We start from the raw sequence: 19,033 nt of genomic DNA on the forward strand, positions 1-19,033 counted from the left end.
GGTGGTTCTGTTTTGTCATTTTCCCCCTTGATATATCCTTTACCTCAGACCCCCTCCCTGAGGTTACAGTGAGGAGGTGCAGCCAAGCCCAGCAATACTATGTGGATTCTATCACTTCAGTCCCTGAAATGGCCTTGTTGCAGATTGAATTTTGTCCCCCCCCAAAATTCGTGTTGTAAATCCTAACTCCTATACCTGTGCTTTTAATTCCATTTTCTTTATTATGTGAAGAGGCCATATCAGTGTAGGGTGTGTTTTAAGCCAATCACATTTGAGATATAAAAAGAGCAGAGGTGCCACGTGAAAATCACCAAGGAACCAAGAACCATGAGCTGAGAAGAGTAAGGACCTTCACTCAGAGTTGACAGAGAGAGAAAGCCTTCCCCTAGGGCCTATGCCCTGATTTCAGACTTCTAACCTAAACTATCGACTCAACGGCACTGGGTTTTTATGTGCTAACCTAAACTGGGAGAAAATTAATTTCTGTTCATTAAAGCTACCCACTTGCAGTATTTCTATTACAGAAAAAAAAAAAAAAACAGAGGCCTTAGATAAATGAGACAGGCCCATTGTCTAAATTGAATGTGATAGTCCTTTCCTTGACAGCAACTTATACTATATTTGGGTGGGTTTATCCAACTGACCTGAACAGGTAACAGCTTTAAATGAGGCCAGATGACTAGAATCATCTCCAGCTGATCTAGTCAGTAGTTAACCATTTCTGCAATGAGGCCCTAATCCTTATTGGGATATAATAACATGTGTGTGTGTCTCAGTGCCCAGGCTTGAGGGTTTTGAGACAAATCTCTACCCTGTATTCACTCTTTCAGAAATAGCTTCTGGCTTTCTAGTGGGCCCTGGTAGATTCCGAAAGGCAGCATCACAGTGCAGCAAATGACACAGTAAACTGATATGCCCAACATAACCAGGATTTTATATGATCCACCATGCTCCCCAGCACTCAGGCCTCATGGAGAAGTGGTGTGTGCAGTATCAGACTTGAGCAGGTCCTGCAAGCACAGGTAAGTTTCATAACAAGGTAGACAACACTCCTAAAGCTCTTATCATTATGCAGAGTCCACTCTCCATTGTCTCATGCTTGCAGTTCATGAGGAGTTCTCCATGGTCAGTTGACTATAGAGGAAGAAATTTGAACCTCATTTACATATGGTTTTAAACATGCTTTGAATAGTCAAAAGTGGACTGCTACAGCATTACAGTTCCATTCTGGAACGTTCATAGAGAACACAGAAAGGGAATTCCTCACAGTGGGCAGATTTCAAGCTGACCGTCTAGAAGTCCACTTTGCCAAAAGGAGAAATGTGTTCGGGTTGGATCTTCATCAATGCATGGGCAATGTCTAATAGTTTGTTCAAGTGTCCAGTGGGTTAGAAAGACTGTGGAAAGGGGTTTTGGGAAATAATTGTGAACCACTAATACAACACATTGTGTATCTATACCTACTTCATGCTAAAAAAAAAATGGATGAACAAAATATTAAAAAAATCTTCCACAAAAAATTGAAGAGCTGCACTTTAGCGGGAATTGTCTAGCCATAATCCAGAAAGCTCTCAATTTGCTTTTGTCTTGAAGTCATTTACTGAATGTGGAAAACATAAGCTTAGCTTTGTGCCCCCACCGCGCATTTGGAAAAGAAAGAAATGCCCAGGGAACAATTAAGTGAGAAACCTAATAGGATGATCGGCCCCATTAAGCTGGGACCTCAAAGGGCCAGCTTCCTCAGCGTAAGGGAAATGTCCTACTCTGAGGACTACAGGGGCAGGCACCCTTGTGCTGAGTGAAATGGGAGAAAAACCTTGTTTCTGAGTTTTAACCACAGGTGGCCTCGCAGATAGATTTGTAGCCCAAGTTCACACTATCTGTGTGGTCTGAAAATCCTCAAGCCATGAATTCAGTTTAAAGCAGGCCAGACTGTAAGGTACTTACCATAGAGTCAATTCTGGTTCATAGCGACCCCATGTGTGCACAGCAGAACTGCTCCATAAGAGTTTCATAAGAAAGTTAACTTTCTGAAGAAGATCACCAATACTATCTTCTGAGACCCCTTGAAATGAGTTGGAACTGCCAACCTGTTAGCTACTAGTCAAGCATTTAACCATTCGTGCCACCCAGGGGAATCCTTATTCTCATCTAGGCTTGGAAAATTCCAACTCATAGTTTTATATGCTTCTAACTCACAAAAAAAGGACCAGGCTTACTGGTCGGACAGAGAATGGAGAAACCCCAAAAGTATGGCCCCCAGACACCCTTTTAACTCAGTACTGAAGTCACTCCTGAAGTTCAATTCACCCTTTAACCAAAGAATAGACAGGCCTACAAAATACAACAAGACTAAATGGGCCCAGCAGCCCAGGGGCAAGGACAAGAAGGCAAGAGGGGACAGGAAAGCTGATAATGGGCAACAAAGGTTGAGAAAGGGAGAGTGGCAACCAATGTCATAAAGCAATATGTGCATTAATTGTTCATCAAGAAATGAATTTGTTCTGTAAATCTTCATCTAAAGTACAACAAAAAATACTAAGCATTTCATAAGCAAAATGAGCACTTAAGAGTAAGAAAACAAAAGCAAACTACGTCCACAAGAAGAAAGGCCCCCTGAAAAAACAAGCAGGCATGACAGCAGAATCAAGTAACTCAGATAATAGAATAATAAGAAAACGATATAAAATAGCTGTGCTTACTAAGATTAACAAAACAAGCTTTAAAATAAGGAAATTAGAATGTATAAAAATGTACAAGAAAATTGGGATAGAACAATACTGTATATAACATTTAAATAAAATTTAGAAATGAAAATATAATGATAAAAGTGAAAACCTCAATGGATTTTTCCAGACAAAAACAGACAATGTGACACAAGTAGACTGTCACTAATGGAAGTTCTAAAGAATCTATTTTAGGTAGAAAAATCCCACATGAAAGTAATGAAAGAAAGAATACAAAAAAGGGGTAAGTACATCAGTAAATTTAAATGAACATTAACTATGAAAAAATTAAAATATCTGACGAGGTTAAAAAAGCTAGTATATATGTTGGGAAGGGGTAAATACAGTTAATTTAAGTCTAAACTTTCCATTTCCCCCCAAAAAATAATGCTGGAGATACAGAAATATTTATAATCTGACAAAAGTTTTCAAACTGAATTTCTTGCTCAATATGTGATCTGTTGTTTGTTCTGTACATTTCAGGATAGGGCATATAAAGAGAATATTTTGTGGTTCTCCATATGCTAAATTTCCAACTTATTGCGGGACTCCTCACTAATTCAGGTGCTCTAATGTCATAAATAATGAAGATACAAACCCAACTGTGGAGTTTTCACTTCTTGCTGTTACTGTCTTGTCAATTCCGATTCATGGTGACCCCATGTGTGCAGAGTAGAACTGTTCCATAGGGTTTTCAAGGCTGTGACATTTCAGAAACAGATCACCGGCCCTTACTTTCAAGGCTTCTGTGAGAGGGTTTGAACCGCCAACTTTTCGAATAGTAGCTGCAGCACCACCCAGGAACTCCAGAGTTCTCACTACCGGGGAGTAGTCCACAATAACATGGTATTAACAATGCGTGGCTAATTGCCTCCATGAACAACTAACCTCTTCACCATGAGACCAGAAGAACTAGATGGTGCCAGGCTACCATGAACCTGTTGTCATCGAATAAATTCTGACACATAGCAACCCTATAGGATGAAGTAGAACTTACCCATAGGGTTTCCAGGGCTGCAATCTTACATAAACAGACTGCCACATCTTTTCCCATAGAGAAGTTGGTGGGTTCAAGGCTACTTGGGCTCTGTTACTGAATATTTTAATCAAACATTCTAGAAAAGAACCCTGATCAAAAAAGAGAAAGCAGAACAGACTTGCAAATTCTTATGGAATCCAGACTTTCTGGAACCATTGAGACTAGATGAACCCCCAAAGTTATTGCCCTGAGATAATCTTTAACCCTTAAAACTTAAAATATTTCCTGAAGTCGTCTTTAAACCAAACAATAAAAAAAAAAAAAAACTTTAGATTAATTAGTAAAGAATGTCTTCCTTGAGCATTGTGCTCTTTTAAAGAACTATCTACATATGATCAAACTTGTAACAGCAGCTTGAAAGGTTAAACAGGAAGTTCAGAGAGCAGTGAGTTGATGTTAACAGAAAAGGAACAGTTAAGGAAGGTGAAAACGGTTGCACGACTTGAAGGCTGTAATCGATAGCATTCAATTGTACATGTGGAAATGGTTGAATTGGTGTATGTTCTGCAGTGTATATGTTCAACAATAACAAAAATAAACAAAACACGTATATTTTTAGTATGTATTCATGGAATTAAAGAAAAAAAATTGCTGTCAAGTCAATTTCAACTCATAGCAACCCTATAGGACAGAGTAGAAGCGCCCCATAGGGTTTCCAAGGAGCGGTTGGTGGATTCGAACTGCCAGCCTTTTGGTTGGCAGCCATAACACTTAACCACTGAACAACCAGGGCTCATGAAGCCTGAGGGACCTGACAGTTCATGTTTTTTCAGAACCATGGTGAGATCCACGTATCCTAGACTATAACGTTTAAAGCTCTCAGTTGGATTCAAACGGACACTGGGGGAGTAAGTTTAAAATAAACCCCAGTGGATATGAAACCATTTTAAACAGTTATTAATCACAATCTCAAGCAATGCATTCCCCCTTAGGCTAACAGCCATATTTACATCATTATAACAGAAGGACCTGTTCAGGAAGAAGAGGCAGCTTCAGGCGAATCTTGGCCAAATACTAGAGTGGACTAAGAACAAGGCAGTTACAGGCATGTGTGTTTGCTTTTGACATGTAGAGTCTGATACTTTAGCTCGATACTTAATACGTTCCAGGGAATGTTATATACTGTGATTTGAAGAGGTGTGGTGAGCACAAATTCGATCTGCTAAATGCTTTCACAAAAGTGTCTCATAGATGTCTTATAGTTAGTACTCTGAAATTGCCTGTAAGACTAGTTATAGAGTCATTCCTCGAAGGCTAGTTCAGAATTTAGAAGCAAAGGGCATACAGTTTGCAGGTGGAGGGGAGAGGCTTACTGACTATTGCCACTTAGTGGAAAAATCGGGCAATTGCATCTGGATAGGCTTAATCATAGAGCTGGAAAGATGTTGGAACACAGCATAGTCAGATAGGCCGATTTCCAGATAAAGTGAAGGGACAACTAACTCAAACCTCCTGACATCCAGCACTAATATTATCCAATACATGTCACTGTCTCTCTTATCTCAAAATATTGTTTTTAGTTCTCCTTACGCTCTACTATAATAGGTTAAAATCCATGTGTATAATTTTCATGGTGCTTTCACATACATTAACTCACTTAAGCCTTCCAATAAACCTGTGACATTGTCAGAGAACTTATTATTCTCATTTTGCCAATAACTCAAACAAGGCTCAAAAATGTTAAATAAAACTTCCAAGTTAAGAGTAGGGAGCTCCTGGAATACAGATCCTTTGACCTTCCAATAATTCTCTTTCCTTCTACTTTTCAAAAGTGGAAAAGATATCAGACTGGTTATATCTTCATATCCTAGTAAGGAACTGGATGCACTGAAAGCTAGACCGGGACAATGTTGCAGATGACCTCGATGTCAGAGTTTAAATACTTTAGTATATTCTGTCACTCCAAACTTTTTTTTTTTTTTTAATTAGGGCATGTGAGGTAATGTATTGAGAGATTAAATCCATGGCACCTAATGTAGGTCCTCCAACTAGTACGCCATCAAAGCTTGTTGAATAAATGTATTTAAAAAGGTTAAAGTTTGGAAGTGAGGGAAGGAGGCTTAAGAAAGAAATGCGAAAGCTCCTTTATCACTAGATAAAATGATAAAAGGCCTATAAGTGCCCTGGGCTTAGAAAGTAGAGGAAGAGGTGGGAAAATGCCAGAATGAAGTGCCTGATTCATCATAGCAGGGGGCTCTCTTCTTGGGTGGGGAGTCTTAGTCTAGATTTTGTCAGGAAAAAAGAGCAACTCTGGTATTCCAGAACCAAAGGCTTAAGCGAGGAATAGGGGCTTTTACACTAATATTAGAAAACCTGGAAAGTCAAAGGTCAGTGAAGGCCTGAGACGCTGCAGTTGGAAGGTTGGAGAAGCATACACCAAGAACTCAGCCTTAAGCACTGAAGTGGGTGCTTCTCAAAATATTGCTTAGAAATTACTATAACTCTCATAAAAATTCTAAGAAATCTCCAACCATTTGTCTCAGTCTGCATAGGCGAACAGTAGGCTCTCAGACCTTGGAGAGAAGCTGCTGAGAATCCCATTGCCCAGCATCTGCCTGCAACCACCTCTCAAGGATGATGACCTCTCCCTCTCTTCTATGTCCCAGATCTCACTCGGTCCCTCCATGTACAGGGAAGGGGATTCGGGAGATGTATTTCCTAGCTCTTCCTCTGCAGAAAAGATGTTGGAAGAAGGATGCTGGGCTGACAACACACAATCCGGTACATGAGTTAATACTAGCAAGTGCAGGTGGGTTGGCTGAGAAGGGGCCACCGGCTGGTGTAAACTAGTGATGAGTGTATGAGATTCTTTTAAATTCAGCAAGTATTTTTTCATAGCTAGGATGAAATCTATTTTTTATATATGATGTGTTAGGGACTGTAAAAAGTGGAGGCTCATGGTTTTCACAACTTTCCACAGCAAGACTCAAAAAGGACTTTGGAAGATCATTGTTTGAACCGGGACAGAGACAAACCTTTGGATTGGAAAAAGCTGTATTGTTTTCTAGATGCCAGAGGCTCATGGTATGCAGTCTATAATAGCCTGGCTACAGCAATTCCTAGTGCAGTACAAGGAATTCCTTAATATGGCCCTTCTAGTCATAGACTTTGTGACTTACACACAATGATTGAGTGGGAGTGTGTGAATAAGGTGTAAGACACCTGTGATGGTTGGGGTTATGTGTCAGCTTGGCTAGGCCATGATTCCCAGTATTGTGTGGCTGTCTCCCTTTCTGTGATCTGATGTAATTATCCTAATTATCCTCCATTTTGTGTGTTGTATATCCTAAGCCCTTAATGAGGTGAGATTAGTGTGGGTTGTATCCTTAGTCAGTCTTGCAAGAAGGCCTGAGTCAAGTCCCACCCAAACTCAAGTCATGCCCTTCTCTGGGGAGTAGCCTGCATATATGTTATCTCATGTCACCTTGGCTTAATGAGGTAGAGATCACTGTTGTGTTTTTATGTCACTAACATCACTATGTCTGTTATTTGTCACATAGTGATTGATAAAGTTCTTAAAAAGGTTTCTCCAATTCAAATATACCGTAAGTAGGAATTAGATTTTCCAACCATACCTTGAGGTTTGGATCAATGGGCTTTCTTCTGACTCGCATTTTACAAAGGATAACAAATTAACATTACCTTTCTAGTATTTACTACGAATATTTAAAGATAATTTTAAAGTTCTCAAAGTGTCTTCATTGCCCAGATTAACTAGGCATTTAAACAAGAGATTGTCTATGTAAATTCACTATTAGTTGGAAAGGGATCATCTAAATTGGTTTAGTTGGATCGACCACACAAAAATATATCATTTATAAAGCACACAAAGTTTGTCTAGAGAAAACAGAAGGCATAGAAAATTTTACATATGACAAACAATCTTCTATTAGAGAATACGTGATTAGCAAGAAAATACAGGATGGACTTCTGTTGGAGCTCTCTAGTTCATCTGTCTAAAACATATTAAGTGTTTTCCCTGAGGGCAAGCTGTGTCTCATCGGTTTACTTATTAAGTCATGGGTCACTTTCTCAAAAGAGAAGTGGAATTTAAGACAAAATGGAGTCTGAGTCATGAGGTTGATCTCTGAGATCCTGATTTCTTTAAGTTACTTTAAGTTCTGTTGCAGGTGATTCTGGATCGACTGCAGTTTGGAAAACCATTGGCTTCTGTGTAGAGTTCTGGAAATCTTGATTGAGTCTAGTCACAGTCTTTTTTTCGCAAGTTCAATACAGTCCATGTTTTTTGTTGAGCTATTCTGGTGAAATATTTTCAGAAAATTGGCAAAGTAAAAATTTATCTGTAGATGACAAAACTTATTATGGCCATGATTAATTTATAAACATAACTCTTAATAGTCAAAGACCTAATAGAAATGAATTACAAGCATAATGTAAAGGCCAAGTAAAATTAGTTAAAAAAAAAAATTTTAGATAAAAATATTTTAAAATATATTTTTAAAGAACTTCAGACATAACACGTAACAATCTTGAGACATAAAACCATATTGTTAGTATATACTAAGAATACACCAAGATTATCAAGTCTCTAAATACCTGAATAGGAATAAAAAAATAACTTCATAGATAAATGATTTGAATTCTCCAGTAAAACTATTGGCTTTGATGATGTTAGATTCAAAAAACAAAGTTGGAACCAAGTTAGGAATAAAGAAATAATAAAATTATGACATAATATTATGCATTTGTTGTCTAATATTAGGCAAAAACATAAGAGGAAATACTAACATATAAATTTTAACCCAAAGAGAAAGAATCAGCACTTCTCTTGATATTTAACAACAGGTTCCATATATTTTATAACATGTTAATAAAGCTTTTCAGCACTTTTATAAAAATTTTGTGGCTTTCCATGAAGTTTCAAACTTGTCAAGAGTTTATCATAAGTTACTGTGAAACAATACTTAAGTTATTTCACCAAAGATCTCAAAATAAAAACCTTAGCTTTTTTTCTTCTTAAAGCCATGCGGCTTGGTTTCTGACTCAGGAATCTTATTCCAATGAGACCAAACCTTTGTTTTAGTGGCAGGTTACATTAACAAATGAACTCTTTAACTCAGAAATGAAAGAAAATTTTGTTATTTTAACAGCGAGAAACCCAATTCTTTGCTTTATGTGCTATAAAAGCTCTTAAAAATCTCATAAATTAAACCATTAAACTTAAGTCAGATAAAACTTTTGACCATATCAAAAAAATTTCTTTTTAATAAACTTCTTAAAAGTTGTCTTTGTTGAACATCTCCTAGTACACCCCTTTAAATGGCAAAAATGAACTCACGTATGAGCTGACCCAAATACACACACACACACATATCCTTTCTCTTGTGGTATAAAAAGCAAAAGTATATAAGCTTAAATTATGACAAATATCTATTAAATCAATTCAACATCAATAAGTTACCCAAAAGGTCTTAGCAATTATTTTAAGCCTGTATACCATAAAACATAACAAATTGAAATACAGTTGCTTTAAATATTCCAAGTTTTCATTTAAATTTTACTATTTCCCATATATATATATATATTTCCAATCTGATTTTAGCCCTTAAAGATTTCTTCAACTGGCTTTGGAAATCACAAAGTCTCTGTTTAATTGACCAATTCACTGATGTAACCTTTAAGTCTCTGGCTAGGGTTGGAAACATTTTTCTAGGCCATTTTGGGTGTGTCATTATGATTTTTATTTGACCTTGGCGGCTGAGGGCTGGGGGCTGAGAAGGCCTGATTTTGTTCCGCCCTACCTACCTTTTAAATCCAGGTAGAAGACAAGATTAGGTCATCCTGATTCATTTACATATGTTTAAGTGCACCTAGGCATTTTGAAAAGCAAAACAATTTCTTTCTCTTTATCTCAGAGTAAACTTGGCCGGTCAGTTCTACCAGCCAAGAGATTTTTAACCATATATTTCTTTCAGTTTTTGAAGCTTTTCTTCTAGCGTAAAAGGAATTTATTTCTCTCATGCACTGCAGCCAAGATTTTTCTCAGCTCTGGAAGATAACTTCCTTTTAAAATCTTAACACTGTGCCCAGGGTGTTCTCTGTATTGTGATTCAGATCCCAGTCTAGACTGAAAATCTGTTTTCGCCACATATCTCTCTCCTTTTTTTTAAGAAAGAGAAAAAATAAAAACAAAACAAAACTTTAAGGCCACGAAGGGACTCTCAAGCTTATTTTCTTGGGCTATTCTCAAACCGAGACTTAAATCTACATCCCACAGCTAGGGTTGGTAATTCTTGGGATTACAGTCTTCTCAGGGGCGGAAAAAAAAAAAAAAAACCCTACCCTTTTCTACATGGAAAAAAAAGAAAGAGGAAATGAAATACGGAGAGCAAAAAGAACAGAGTGGATACTAAGATGAGAAAGAGAAGAATGTTCCGAAAAACCGCAGAGGGACCTGAACCCTCCAAACCGCCAATGGGGTGAGGGTCCCTTAATTAGGCGAGAGTGGGTCCCAGTGGGCCACAAGCCATATTTCCCTCGTTTTTATGCGGTCTGGTCATAGGACTGCGCTTGGCCACCCTCTTCTTGCCTAATTCCCGAGACCAGTGGAACAACCTGGTCGAGCGCGCTTACCTGAAGTGAGAGGCCTGTCCCGTACAGTTTCTGCTCCTGAGCCGAGGTGGGGACGCAGTGGACTTTGTCCCGAGCGGGAATCACGGTAACCGCCCAAGACTCCTGACGGATCAAACGAGATCGGGACGCGCCTTAAGAGGTATCAGAGGTCCAGATTCTCACCGCCCGGGTTTCACAGTCAGCCGTCCAAGCGGAAGTGGCCAGAATTTGTAACCAAACTCCAGTCGGATTCTTACCCTGTCTTATTAGCCCGTTGAAGTAAGACCGACACTGATTGCAACGGAAACAGAAAGTGGCAAGTTTATTGTCCGCACATACAAGGAGCAAGTGGGGTCTAGTGACCTTAAAGCCACGTGCTTGCTGACTAAGGGGGCTGGGGAGCTTTTTGTTTCCAATGGTTTCAGGGGGTTGTGTTTGGTACCCGGAATTTTCTGCCTTTAGCCCTCCTATGCCTATATTTGGGGGGAGGGGGGTCAGTCGAAGGATGTGATTTCAATCTGTGCATGCTTCAAGGTGTAACTAGGGCCAGTCAGTGGATGGAGCCACTACCTACCGCGACTTCCTGCTCAAAACAAGCTTGTGGTTAGCAAGACAGAGAGGGGGAAGAGGTGCTGATTGCGGTTTTCAATATGGCTGAGCAGCCTGTTTCACTACTCCTGTCCTATACGGTCTCTATGAGTTGGAATCCACTGGACAACGGTTATGGGTTTGGATTAATTGCTTCCTTGAGTCTTTGGTTTTCTTCACTGTCCTTTGCACCAGATGGGAGGAGATCAATAGCTGTGTCTTAGATGGCCACTAAGAAACTTTTAAGACTCTACATGCTGCTCACCACAGCAGAATATAGAACATTGTGTTTAAGGATAGTCTAATATTTGAATAGTCCTTTCCTGTTCACAATCCCTTTTACATTTTATACTATCTTCTGGAAGTATGACTTTTATCACCCAGTTCATCTATTGATTTTTCATTTCTATGATCATGTTTTTAATTTGCAACAGCTATTTCTTGTTCTCTGATTGAATATAGCTGTATACCATTTTGTTCTTATTTCATCATTTTAATGCATCATTGATACAATTATTGGAAATCAGTTATGTATCTGTGAGTTTGTAGTTGCCATAAGAAGTTTTAAGTTTTTATATATAGTCAAAACTGTCATCAATTTTCTTTGTGATTTTTCATCTTGGGTCCTCCTTTGAGAATCTTTCTCTTCATAATTGTAAAAATTTCATGTATATTTTCATCTAGGTACAGGCGATGAGGAGAGAGGGATCTGAGAGTCGAGGAAAATAAAATTATTTTTATTTTGAAGAAAACGGATCAATAATTGGTAAATAGGTAAAGAATTCTAAGGTGGTATAATTTTAAACTTTGATTCTCTTGTTTCATAATTTTAAAAACATAACTGCAAGACCTACAGGGCATTTAGTATGTGTGGTACCTATAAGTATTTCCCATGAATAAATGAAGTTATTTCCTGCTAAAGGAGACAAGAACAATAAAGAGTCTCAGTGAAATGCAAAGAAGGATTGGCACTGGTGCTGGGCCTTTTTGAACATTTGTGATCTTGAGGTGATAAATCAGGTTTTGGTTCATGTCTATACAGACCAGTTGTTAAATGTCTTTTAATCAACCTTCTTTGGGGCACTCTGCATTTTAAGGATATGTCTAAGACCCACATAGACAAATCCATGGCTTTTAATAAAGATAATTTTAATAGGGAAACCCTGATGGGATAGTAGTTAAGTGCTACGGCTGCTAACCAAAAGTTCGGTGGTTCAAATCCACCAGGCACTCCTTGGAAACTCTATGGGGCAGTTCTACTCTGTCCTATAGGGTCGCTATGAATTGGAATTGACTCGAGGGCAGTGGGTTTTGGTTTAATTTTAATAGACTTCCATCTGTAAATCATACTGTAACATGGATATAGAGTTCCTTCATCACAGAAAGTTCTATTGCCCGCACTGCTCTTGGTGGTTTATGGACCTCAAGTCAGGTGCCTTAAACTCACTTATAATGAGGGGGCCTTATTATTTCTCATACAGATTGCATCAGATTTTCCAGCTGTCTGGGATATGGATATACATTAGGTTGGTGTGTAACAAAACCAAACAGGTCATGAGTAAATCTCTATCTGGTGGCTTCAGGCAAAAATGTTCCCAGTTCCAAAGGGAAACATCATTCCTTCCTCCTCAGTTTTCTCACTGAGCACACTCTCTGGCATTAAATTTTGGGGGGGGGTAAGTTCTCTTCTAGAAGAGCCCATGGGAAGAGGCCTAAGCTAAGCTTTGGGAGGCAGACAGTCCCGCTCAGGGAGAGGAACTCTGGGAGGTGAAGAGGAGGCAAAGAGGCTGTGGATATTTAGGCAGCTCCCTGGTTTACTCAGAACCGCAGTTTTCAAAGTGTCATCTGTGGAACTCTTGGAGTCACTGAGATCCTTTCACAAGATCCATGAAGTCAAAATTATTTTCATAACATTACTCAGAAATTATTAGTATTTCTCATTGTGTTGATATTTGCACTGAGGGAAATCAGCAGGGAAGTTAGCAAAGATCAAGGCTGTGTTAGCAAACCACAAGGAAAAACACAACAGCTTTGAGACAGAGTCGTCCCCCCCCCCCCCCCGCACCATGTGCTGTACAAAAAATCAAGTTTTCTTTACCTGGCTTCCTCCCCCCTCATCCTCCCCCACCCCCAGCTTTGCATCTGAATCCTGGTTTTGCTTGGAGGTTATATGTAAACCCCATTGTGCCTGCATAGTATGATTAAGAATGTTGCTAATGTAACTTGTAAGAACCCCTACTTGTAAACCCGTTTAAAAGTAACTTGCCTGCCCAACCCTGCCAGCAGTCTTGGCAGCAGCAGCTCCTACTGAGCCCTTTTCCTTCTACAAGGAAATAAAGGTGCCTTGCCTGTTCTCCCACCTCGGTTTCTCGCTTATTGGCCAGTATGAGTCATGCGGAGAAAAAACCTGGGATTTCCTACCAGGTAACAGATTCACTTAAAGATGTACTGATTGAAGCAACACAAGTCAGTAACTTTATTAAATCACCATCCTCGAGTCCACATCTTTTAATACTCTATGTGATGAAGTGGGAAGCACATATAAAGCACTTCTGTATCCCAGAGTATGATGTTTGTCTCAAGGAGAATAATCTGCGTGAGCTGAACTAGCCTGTTTTTTATGAAATATCATTTTTACTTGAACGAGGGAATGACAAGAGAAAGTACTTTGAATATTTGGCACTTTCTCTAAAATGAAACACACTTAGCTAATGACACAAACTTCAAGGAACCCAACTGACAGTATTGCTGCGAATAATAAAAAGTAACCTCTCAAGAGATTAGAATATTGGAAAACTTGAATCCACCACAAGTGTGACAGCTTTTCAAAACATACAAACTTTTCTGCTGGGATCAGAGGTAACACTAACAAGAGTGACTTTTTGGTGTTTTGTAATGAAATGTATCAACACTGGGAGCTCCACATACTAAGTGAACCAATGCACCACTTATAAAAACAACAACAACTCATGCTTTAGTGCAAGATTCAGTGTGTCAAGATGGTCCTATGGGTTTTAAAGAACAGAATAAGAAATATTCAGTAACACGGATTCTAGTTGCAACTAACCTTTAAGAAACTACCACTTCTGTAGCTTTAGCGAACTATCAAAGATGGACACTCACATTGAGTTGGAAAGGCTGTTAAAAATACTCCATCCTTTTCCGATTCCTATTTGCGTGACACTGAATTTTTTTTTTTAATACAACTCCACCAAAATAACAGATTGGATGTAGAAGCAGATATGAAAATCCAGAAGGCTTCTACTGACACAGGTAAGGAAGACATGCAAAAAATGTAAAATGATCCACTCTTCTCACGTCACTGATTTAGTTTGGATAATATTTATTTTTCATGAGAATATATTATCTGTTAAGTTTAATCGGTTATTCATAATACTTAAAATTACTTTAAAATTTTAATTCATTATCAATTTCTCAGATGGTGAATATCGGTAGATATAAACCACATAAATAAAATCTCATTAATTCCTCAATAATCTGTAAGAGTGAATAGAAATTCTAGGAGCCCTGGTGGTGCAACGATTAAGCTCTTGGCTGCTAACCCAGAGCTGGAACCCACCAGTTGCTCTGCAGGAGAAAAGACCTGGTGATCTGCTCCTTGAAAGATTACAGCCTAGGAATCCCTATGACGCAGTTCTACTCTGTCATATAGGGCAGCTATGAATCCACTCGAGGGTACACAACAACAACAACATAGAGATCCTGAAACTAACAACAGTTTTGACTTAAAGCAGGTCCTGGGTCCAGGACTCAAGGAGACAGTGCAGCAAAGAAGGGTCGGTGCAGGAGGAGAGGGGTCAGGGCAAAGTCCCAGTCCCCGGGCAGGCACTCAGGTCCGATGGCGGTGTCAGGCGTGGGGTGGCCTAGTGTTGGAGACTCCCCGTCTCCCTGGAGTTTCACTTTTCCTTCTCACTGCCTGTTGTCAGCTCCTTCAACCTGGACACACCTGGTGTCACCCACTTGTCGCTACAATTGGGTTGCAGATTGCTGGAGCAGCCAATCACGGTCACCGCGGTTCCAGGTTATAAGGTCGGTTCGGGGCGGCCCGGACGCAGACTCTCTCTAGAACCCCAGTACCGGAGTCATGGCGCCCCGGACCCTCCTCCTGCTGCTCTTGGGGGCCCTGGCCCTGACCCAGACCCGGGCGGGTGAGTGCGGGGTCGGGGGGGAAACGGCCTCTGTGGAGGGAGGAGCGAGGGGACCGCTCGGCGGGGTCGCAGGACCCTCGGGGAAGCCGCCACCGCCCAAAGCCCCCACCCCGCCCCTACACCCCGGCCCTGCTCCTCCCGCCACCCCTTCTCTGCCCACGAGCCCTTTACCCCTCACCCCTCTCTCGTTCCCGCCCCCATCGACCCCGGACACGGGCCCTTGCGGGGAGGGTGTCAGTGGTCTCAGCCGCTCCCCGTCCCCAGGCTCCCACTCCCTGAGGTATTTTCACACCGCCGTGTCCCGGCCCGGCCGCGGAGAGCCCCGCTTCATCTCCGTCGGCTACGTGGACGACACGGAGTTCGTGTGGTTCGACAGCGACGCAGCGAACCCGAGGATGGAGCCGCGGGCGCCGTGGATCGAGCAGGAGGGGCCGGAGTATTGGGACCAGGAGACACAGAACGCCAAGGTCACCGCACAGAACTACCGAGTGAACCTGCGGACCCTGCGCGGCTACTACAACCAGAGCGACGCCGGTGAGTGACGCCGGGCCCAGGTCGCAGGTCACGGGTCCCCTCGTCCCCACGGCCGCGTCACCCCGAGTCCCCGGGCCCGAACCTCACCCTTTCATTTGTGAACAGCCGCGGGGATTTGCTGCAGTTTCATTTTCAGTTTAGAACCGAATGGGCTCCGACTAATCCCTAAACTGACCCCGTGGGCAGGGCTGACTCCCTGGGAGGGGGGGGGGTGGTGATCGCTGGGCCGGGACTGACTTTGTCGGCGGGGTCAGGGTCTCACACCCTCCAGAGGATGTATGGCTGTGAAGCGGGTCCCGACGGGCGCCTCCTCCGCGGGTACCTTCAGTTTGCCTACGACGGCGCCGATTATCTGGCCCTGAACGAGGACTTGAGCTCCTGGACTGCGGCGGACAGGGCAGCTCAGATCTCAAAGGGCAAATTCGAGAAGGGCGGGGAGGCGGAGTATCGGAGGGCCTACCTGGAGGGCTCATGCGTGCAGTGGCTGAGCAAATACCTGGAGAAGGGGAAGGAGACGCTGCAGCGGGTAGGTAAGAAGGGCCACGGGGCGCCTCCTGGTCTCCTCTAGTGCTGGGACTCTTCCCTCAACTGGTGTCCCACAAAGAGGGTAGGAAAATGCAATCTACACCAGAATACCCTCCTACCATGGATCAGGAAAGGGAGACGCCCCAGATCCTGTACCAGAGAGTGATTTGTCCAAAGTGTTCTCCATTCTCTCAGGGACAATTAGCGGATTCAGTTTCGCTGAGGATAAACGGGGAGGTGATCCCTGAAATAACAGATCAGCTGTCCCCTTTGACCCTAGGGCGTCCTTGGGAACTAGGGGGGACTCTCTCAGCTGTTACACTCTGCCCCACATCCAATGTCCAGGTGTCCTGCCTCTCTGCCTCCACCCGGATCAGGGCCAGAAGCCCCTGTTTTCCCCATCAGAGACCTGGAACCTCCTGTCTTGGGCTGTCTCACTCTGATCCTAGAACTTTCCAAGGAATAGGAAATTATCCCGAACACGTAGTCCAGGCTGCTGTCTGGATTTTGCCCTTGATCCCCCTCTCAATGCCCTGTGTATTCTCTGATGTTCACATGTACCCTGTGAGAGGTATCAGAAAGTTCCTAAATTTTCTGACTCTTCAACTTAGATCCCCCAAAGACACTCATGACCTACCACCGCATCTCTGACCATGAGACCACACTGAGGTGTTGGGCCCTGGGCTTCTACCCGGCGGAGATCACCCTGACCTGGCAGTGGGATGGGGAGGACCAGACCCAGGACATGGAGCTTGTGGAGACCCGGCCTGCAGGAGACGGGACGTTCCAGAAGTGGGCAGCCCTGGTGGTGCCCTCTGGAGAGGAACAGAAATACACATGCCGTGTGCAGCATGAGGGGCTGTCTGAGCCTGTCACCCTGCGATGGGGTAAGGAGGCAGGCAAGGGTGGAGCCTCTTCTTAGGGAAAGCAGGAATCCTGAAGACCTCCAAGGAGTCAGTGCTCCTCATCTCCCTTCTCTTTCCAGAAGTGTCTTCCCAGGCCAGCACCCCCATCATAGGGGTCGTTGCTGGCCTCCTTCTCCTTGGAGCTGTGGTCCTTGGAGTTGTGGTGGCTGGAGCTGTTTGGATGTGGAGGAAGAAGAACTCAGGTAGAGATGGGGATGAGGTCTGAGTTTTCTTGTCCCACTGGGGGATTTCAAGTCCCAGGTAGGAGATTTGCCCTATCCTGCCTCTTTACAGGTGGTACCATCCACACATGGTGACACAGTCTGGGACCCTGTGTCCTAACAATGACCCTTTTTTAAAGCACATTTGAGAATGAATGGCAAACCTTTCACCTTAATGGTTCTGGTTATGGAGACCTGATTCCCAATAGTCACAGGTCACAGGGGAAATTTCCTGCTGAGCAGAGACTTCCATGAGGGTGGTTAGTTCAGCCCCTGCGCATCTTTGCTTGTATTTCCTTATCCTGCCCTGGGTCTGCAGTCACAGTTTTGGACATGTCCCTGGGGTCCAGGATTACCCGGTTCTTCTAGGACCTCGTGGTGTTGTCTCCCCCAATCTCAGTGAATGCTTTCTTCCCACAGGTGGGAAAGGAGGGAGCTACACTCAAGGTTCAAGTAAGTATGGAGAGAGGGAGGCTGATGCTGAGACCTTTGAGCTAATGTAGTTGGGAGCCTATGGGGGAGCCCATGATTCACATTCCCCTAGTCTCATCTCCTATGGGCTCTGACCAGATCCTGTTCTTTTCCAGGCAGCGACAGTGCCCAGGGCTCTGATGTCTCTCTCATAGCTTCTAAAGGTGAGACCCTAGGAGGCCTGACATGAATGGAGCAGGGGTTGGGACAGAGAGAGCATGACTGGGTCATGGGAATCCTTTGAATTTGGACATGTGTTGGGCTACTCAGGGTTTCAACAGTTACAATGACTGATCCGAATTTGTTCACGATTACTTTCTTCTATAGCGTGACAGCAGCAATGTGTGCGCGACTGAGTGATACAAGATTTGTTCATAACAAGCTTTGTGATTCAAGAACCCCTGACTTCTCTTTTTGCAACTGGCCTCTGAATGTGTCTGCATTCCCATGAGCATAATGTGAAGATGTGGGGAGACTGTCCACTCCTGCCCACCAGATCCCCTTCTCCACGCTGATTATGATTGATATTCCCTGTTCCTGCAGAGGTGGGCTGGAAAGTCTCTATCCCTCAAATAACATCCTGTCACTGTGATCTGCAATGTTTCACTTTTCTACTGAAAATGAGAATCTGAGAATGAATTTGATTATCATATTTTTGCTATGAGTTAGGGTTGATGGGTTACTTAAAGGAAATGAAAATTGAAGAGAGAAAATAAATGCAAACCTGAGAATGTTCCAGAATCCATGTGTTCAGTGTCCTAAGTCTGTCATAGGCAGGGTCGGGAGAGGGTGGTGGAGGAGCTGAGCACGGTCGGGGCCTGTACACAGTCAGTGCTCGGGAGAGTGTGGGCTTTGATGTGGTCACTCCATGGCTGGGTCATCTTTGCATCTTCATTTTCCTTTTCCCTTCAGTAGAACCTTGTCCCACTAGGACCGGTGGTCACAAGGACTCAGGTATCACCTGGGCCTTGTCTTGTCTCCAAAGCTGTGGGCAGTGAGGGCTCTGTGTGGCTGGGCTAGCCTGGGCTCAGGTCCAAGCCTGGTCCTTCACCCCCATCATTTGTGTGATTATCTTTTGTGTGTTTGGTTTTTTAGAAGATTATGCCTGTTCTTGTTCTTGTGTGTAAGTTCTGGTCTCATTTGCTCTGGGTGTTCCCCGTCTCTGACAGCTGCAAGAATCTGTCAATGTCCTACAAGACCGAGGGCAGCCGTTGCACACAGGAGTCTCTGTGGTAATGAGAGATGAATTCTCAGACTCGTCCAGATCCTGCCCTCTTTCTAG

The 19,033-nt window shown here is 42.7% G+C and overlaps 1 protein-coding gene across 1 annotated transcript; it reads left to right on the top strand.

Moving 5' to 3' along the window:
* The first annotated feature begins 14,989 nt into the window (after positions 1-14,989).
* LOC126074557 (HLA class I histocompatibility antigen, A alpha chain-like) lies at positions 14,990-18,488 on the top strand. Its single transcript, XM_049881473.1, has 8 exons — positions 14,990-15,095; positions 15,360-15,629; positions 15,884-16,159; positions 16,766-17,041; positions 17,140-17,262; positions 17,701-17,733; positions 17,868-17,915; positions 18,079-18,488. The coding sequence occupies exons 1-8, from the start codon at positions 15,032-15,034 to the stop codon at positions 18,081-18,083; spliced, it is 1,095 nt and encodes a 364-aa protein (XP_049737430.1). The 5' UTR covers positions 14,990-15,031; the 3' UTR covers positions 18,084-18,488.
* The last annotated feature ends 545 nt before the right edge of the window (positions 18,489-19,033 follow it).

This window comes from Elephas maximus, chromosome 1, assembly GCF_024166365.1.
Source record: "Elephas maximus indicus isolate mEleMax1 chromosome 1, mEleMax1 primary haplotype, whole genome shotgun sequence".
Classification (NCBI taxonomy): domain Eukaryota; kingdom Metazoa; phylum Chordata; class Mammalia; order Proboscidea; family Elephantidae; genus Elephas; species Elephas maximus.

Bases quoted from the DNA above. Each gene is read 5' to 3' on its own strand.
- LOC126074557 (XM_049881473.1), top strand. From the start codon at position 15,032: ATGGCGCCCCGGACCCTCCTCCTGCTGCTCTTGGGGGCCCTGGCCCTG. The intron at 17,263-17,700 runs GTAGAGATGGGG...TTCTTCCCACAG, and splicing joins GTGGAGGAAGAAGAACTCAG to GTGGGAAAGGAGGGAGCTAC. The intron at 17,734-17,867 runs GTAAGTATGGAG...GTTCTTTTCCAG, and splicing joins GAGCTACACTCAAGGTTCAA to GCAGCGACAGTGCCCAGGGC.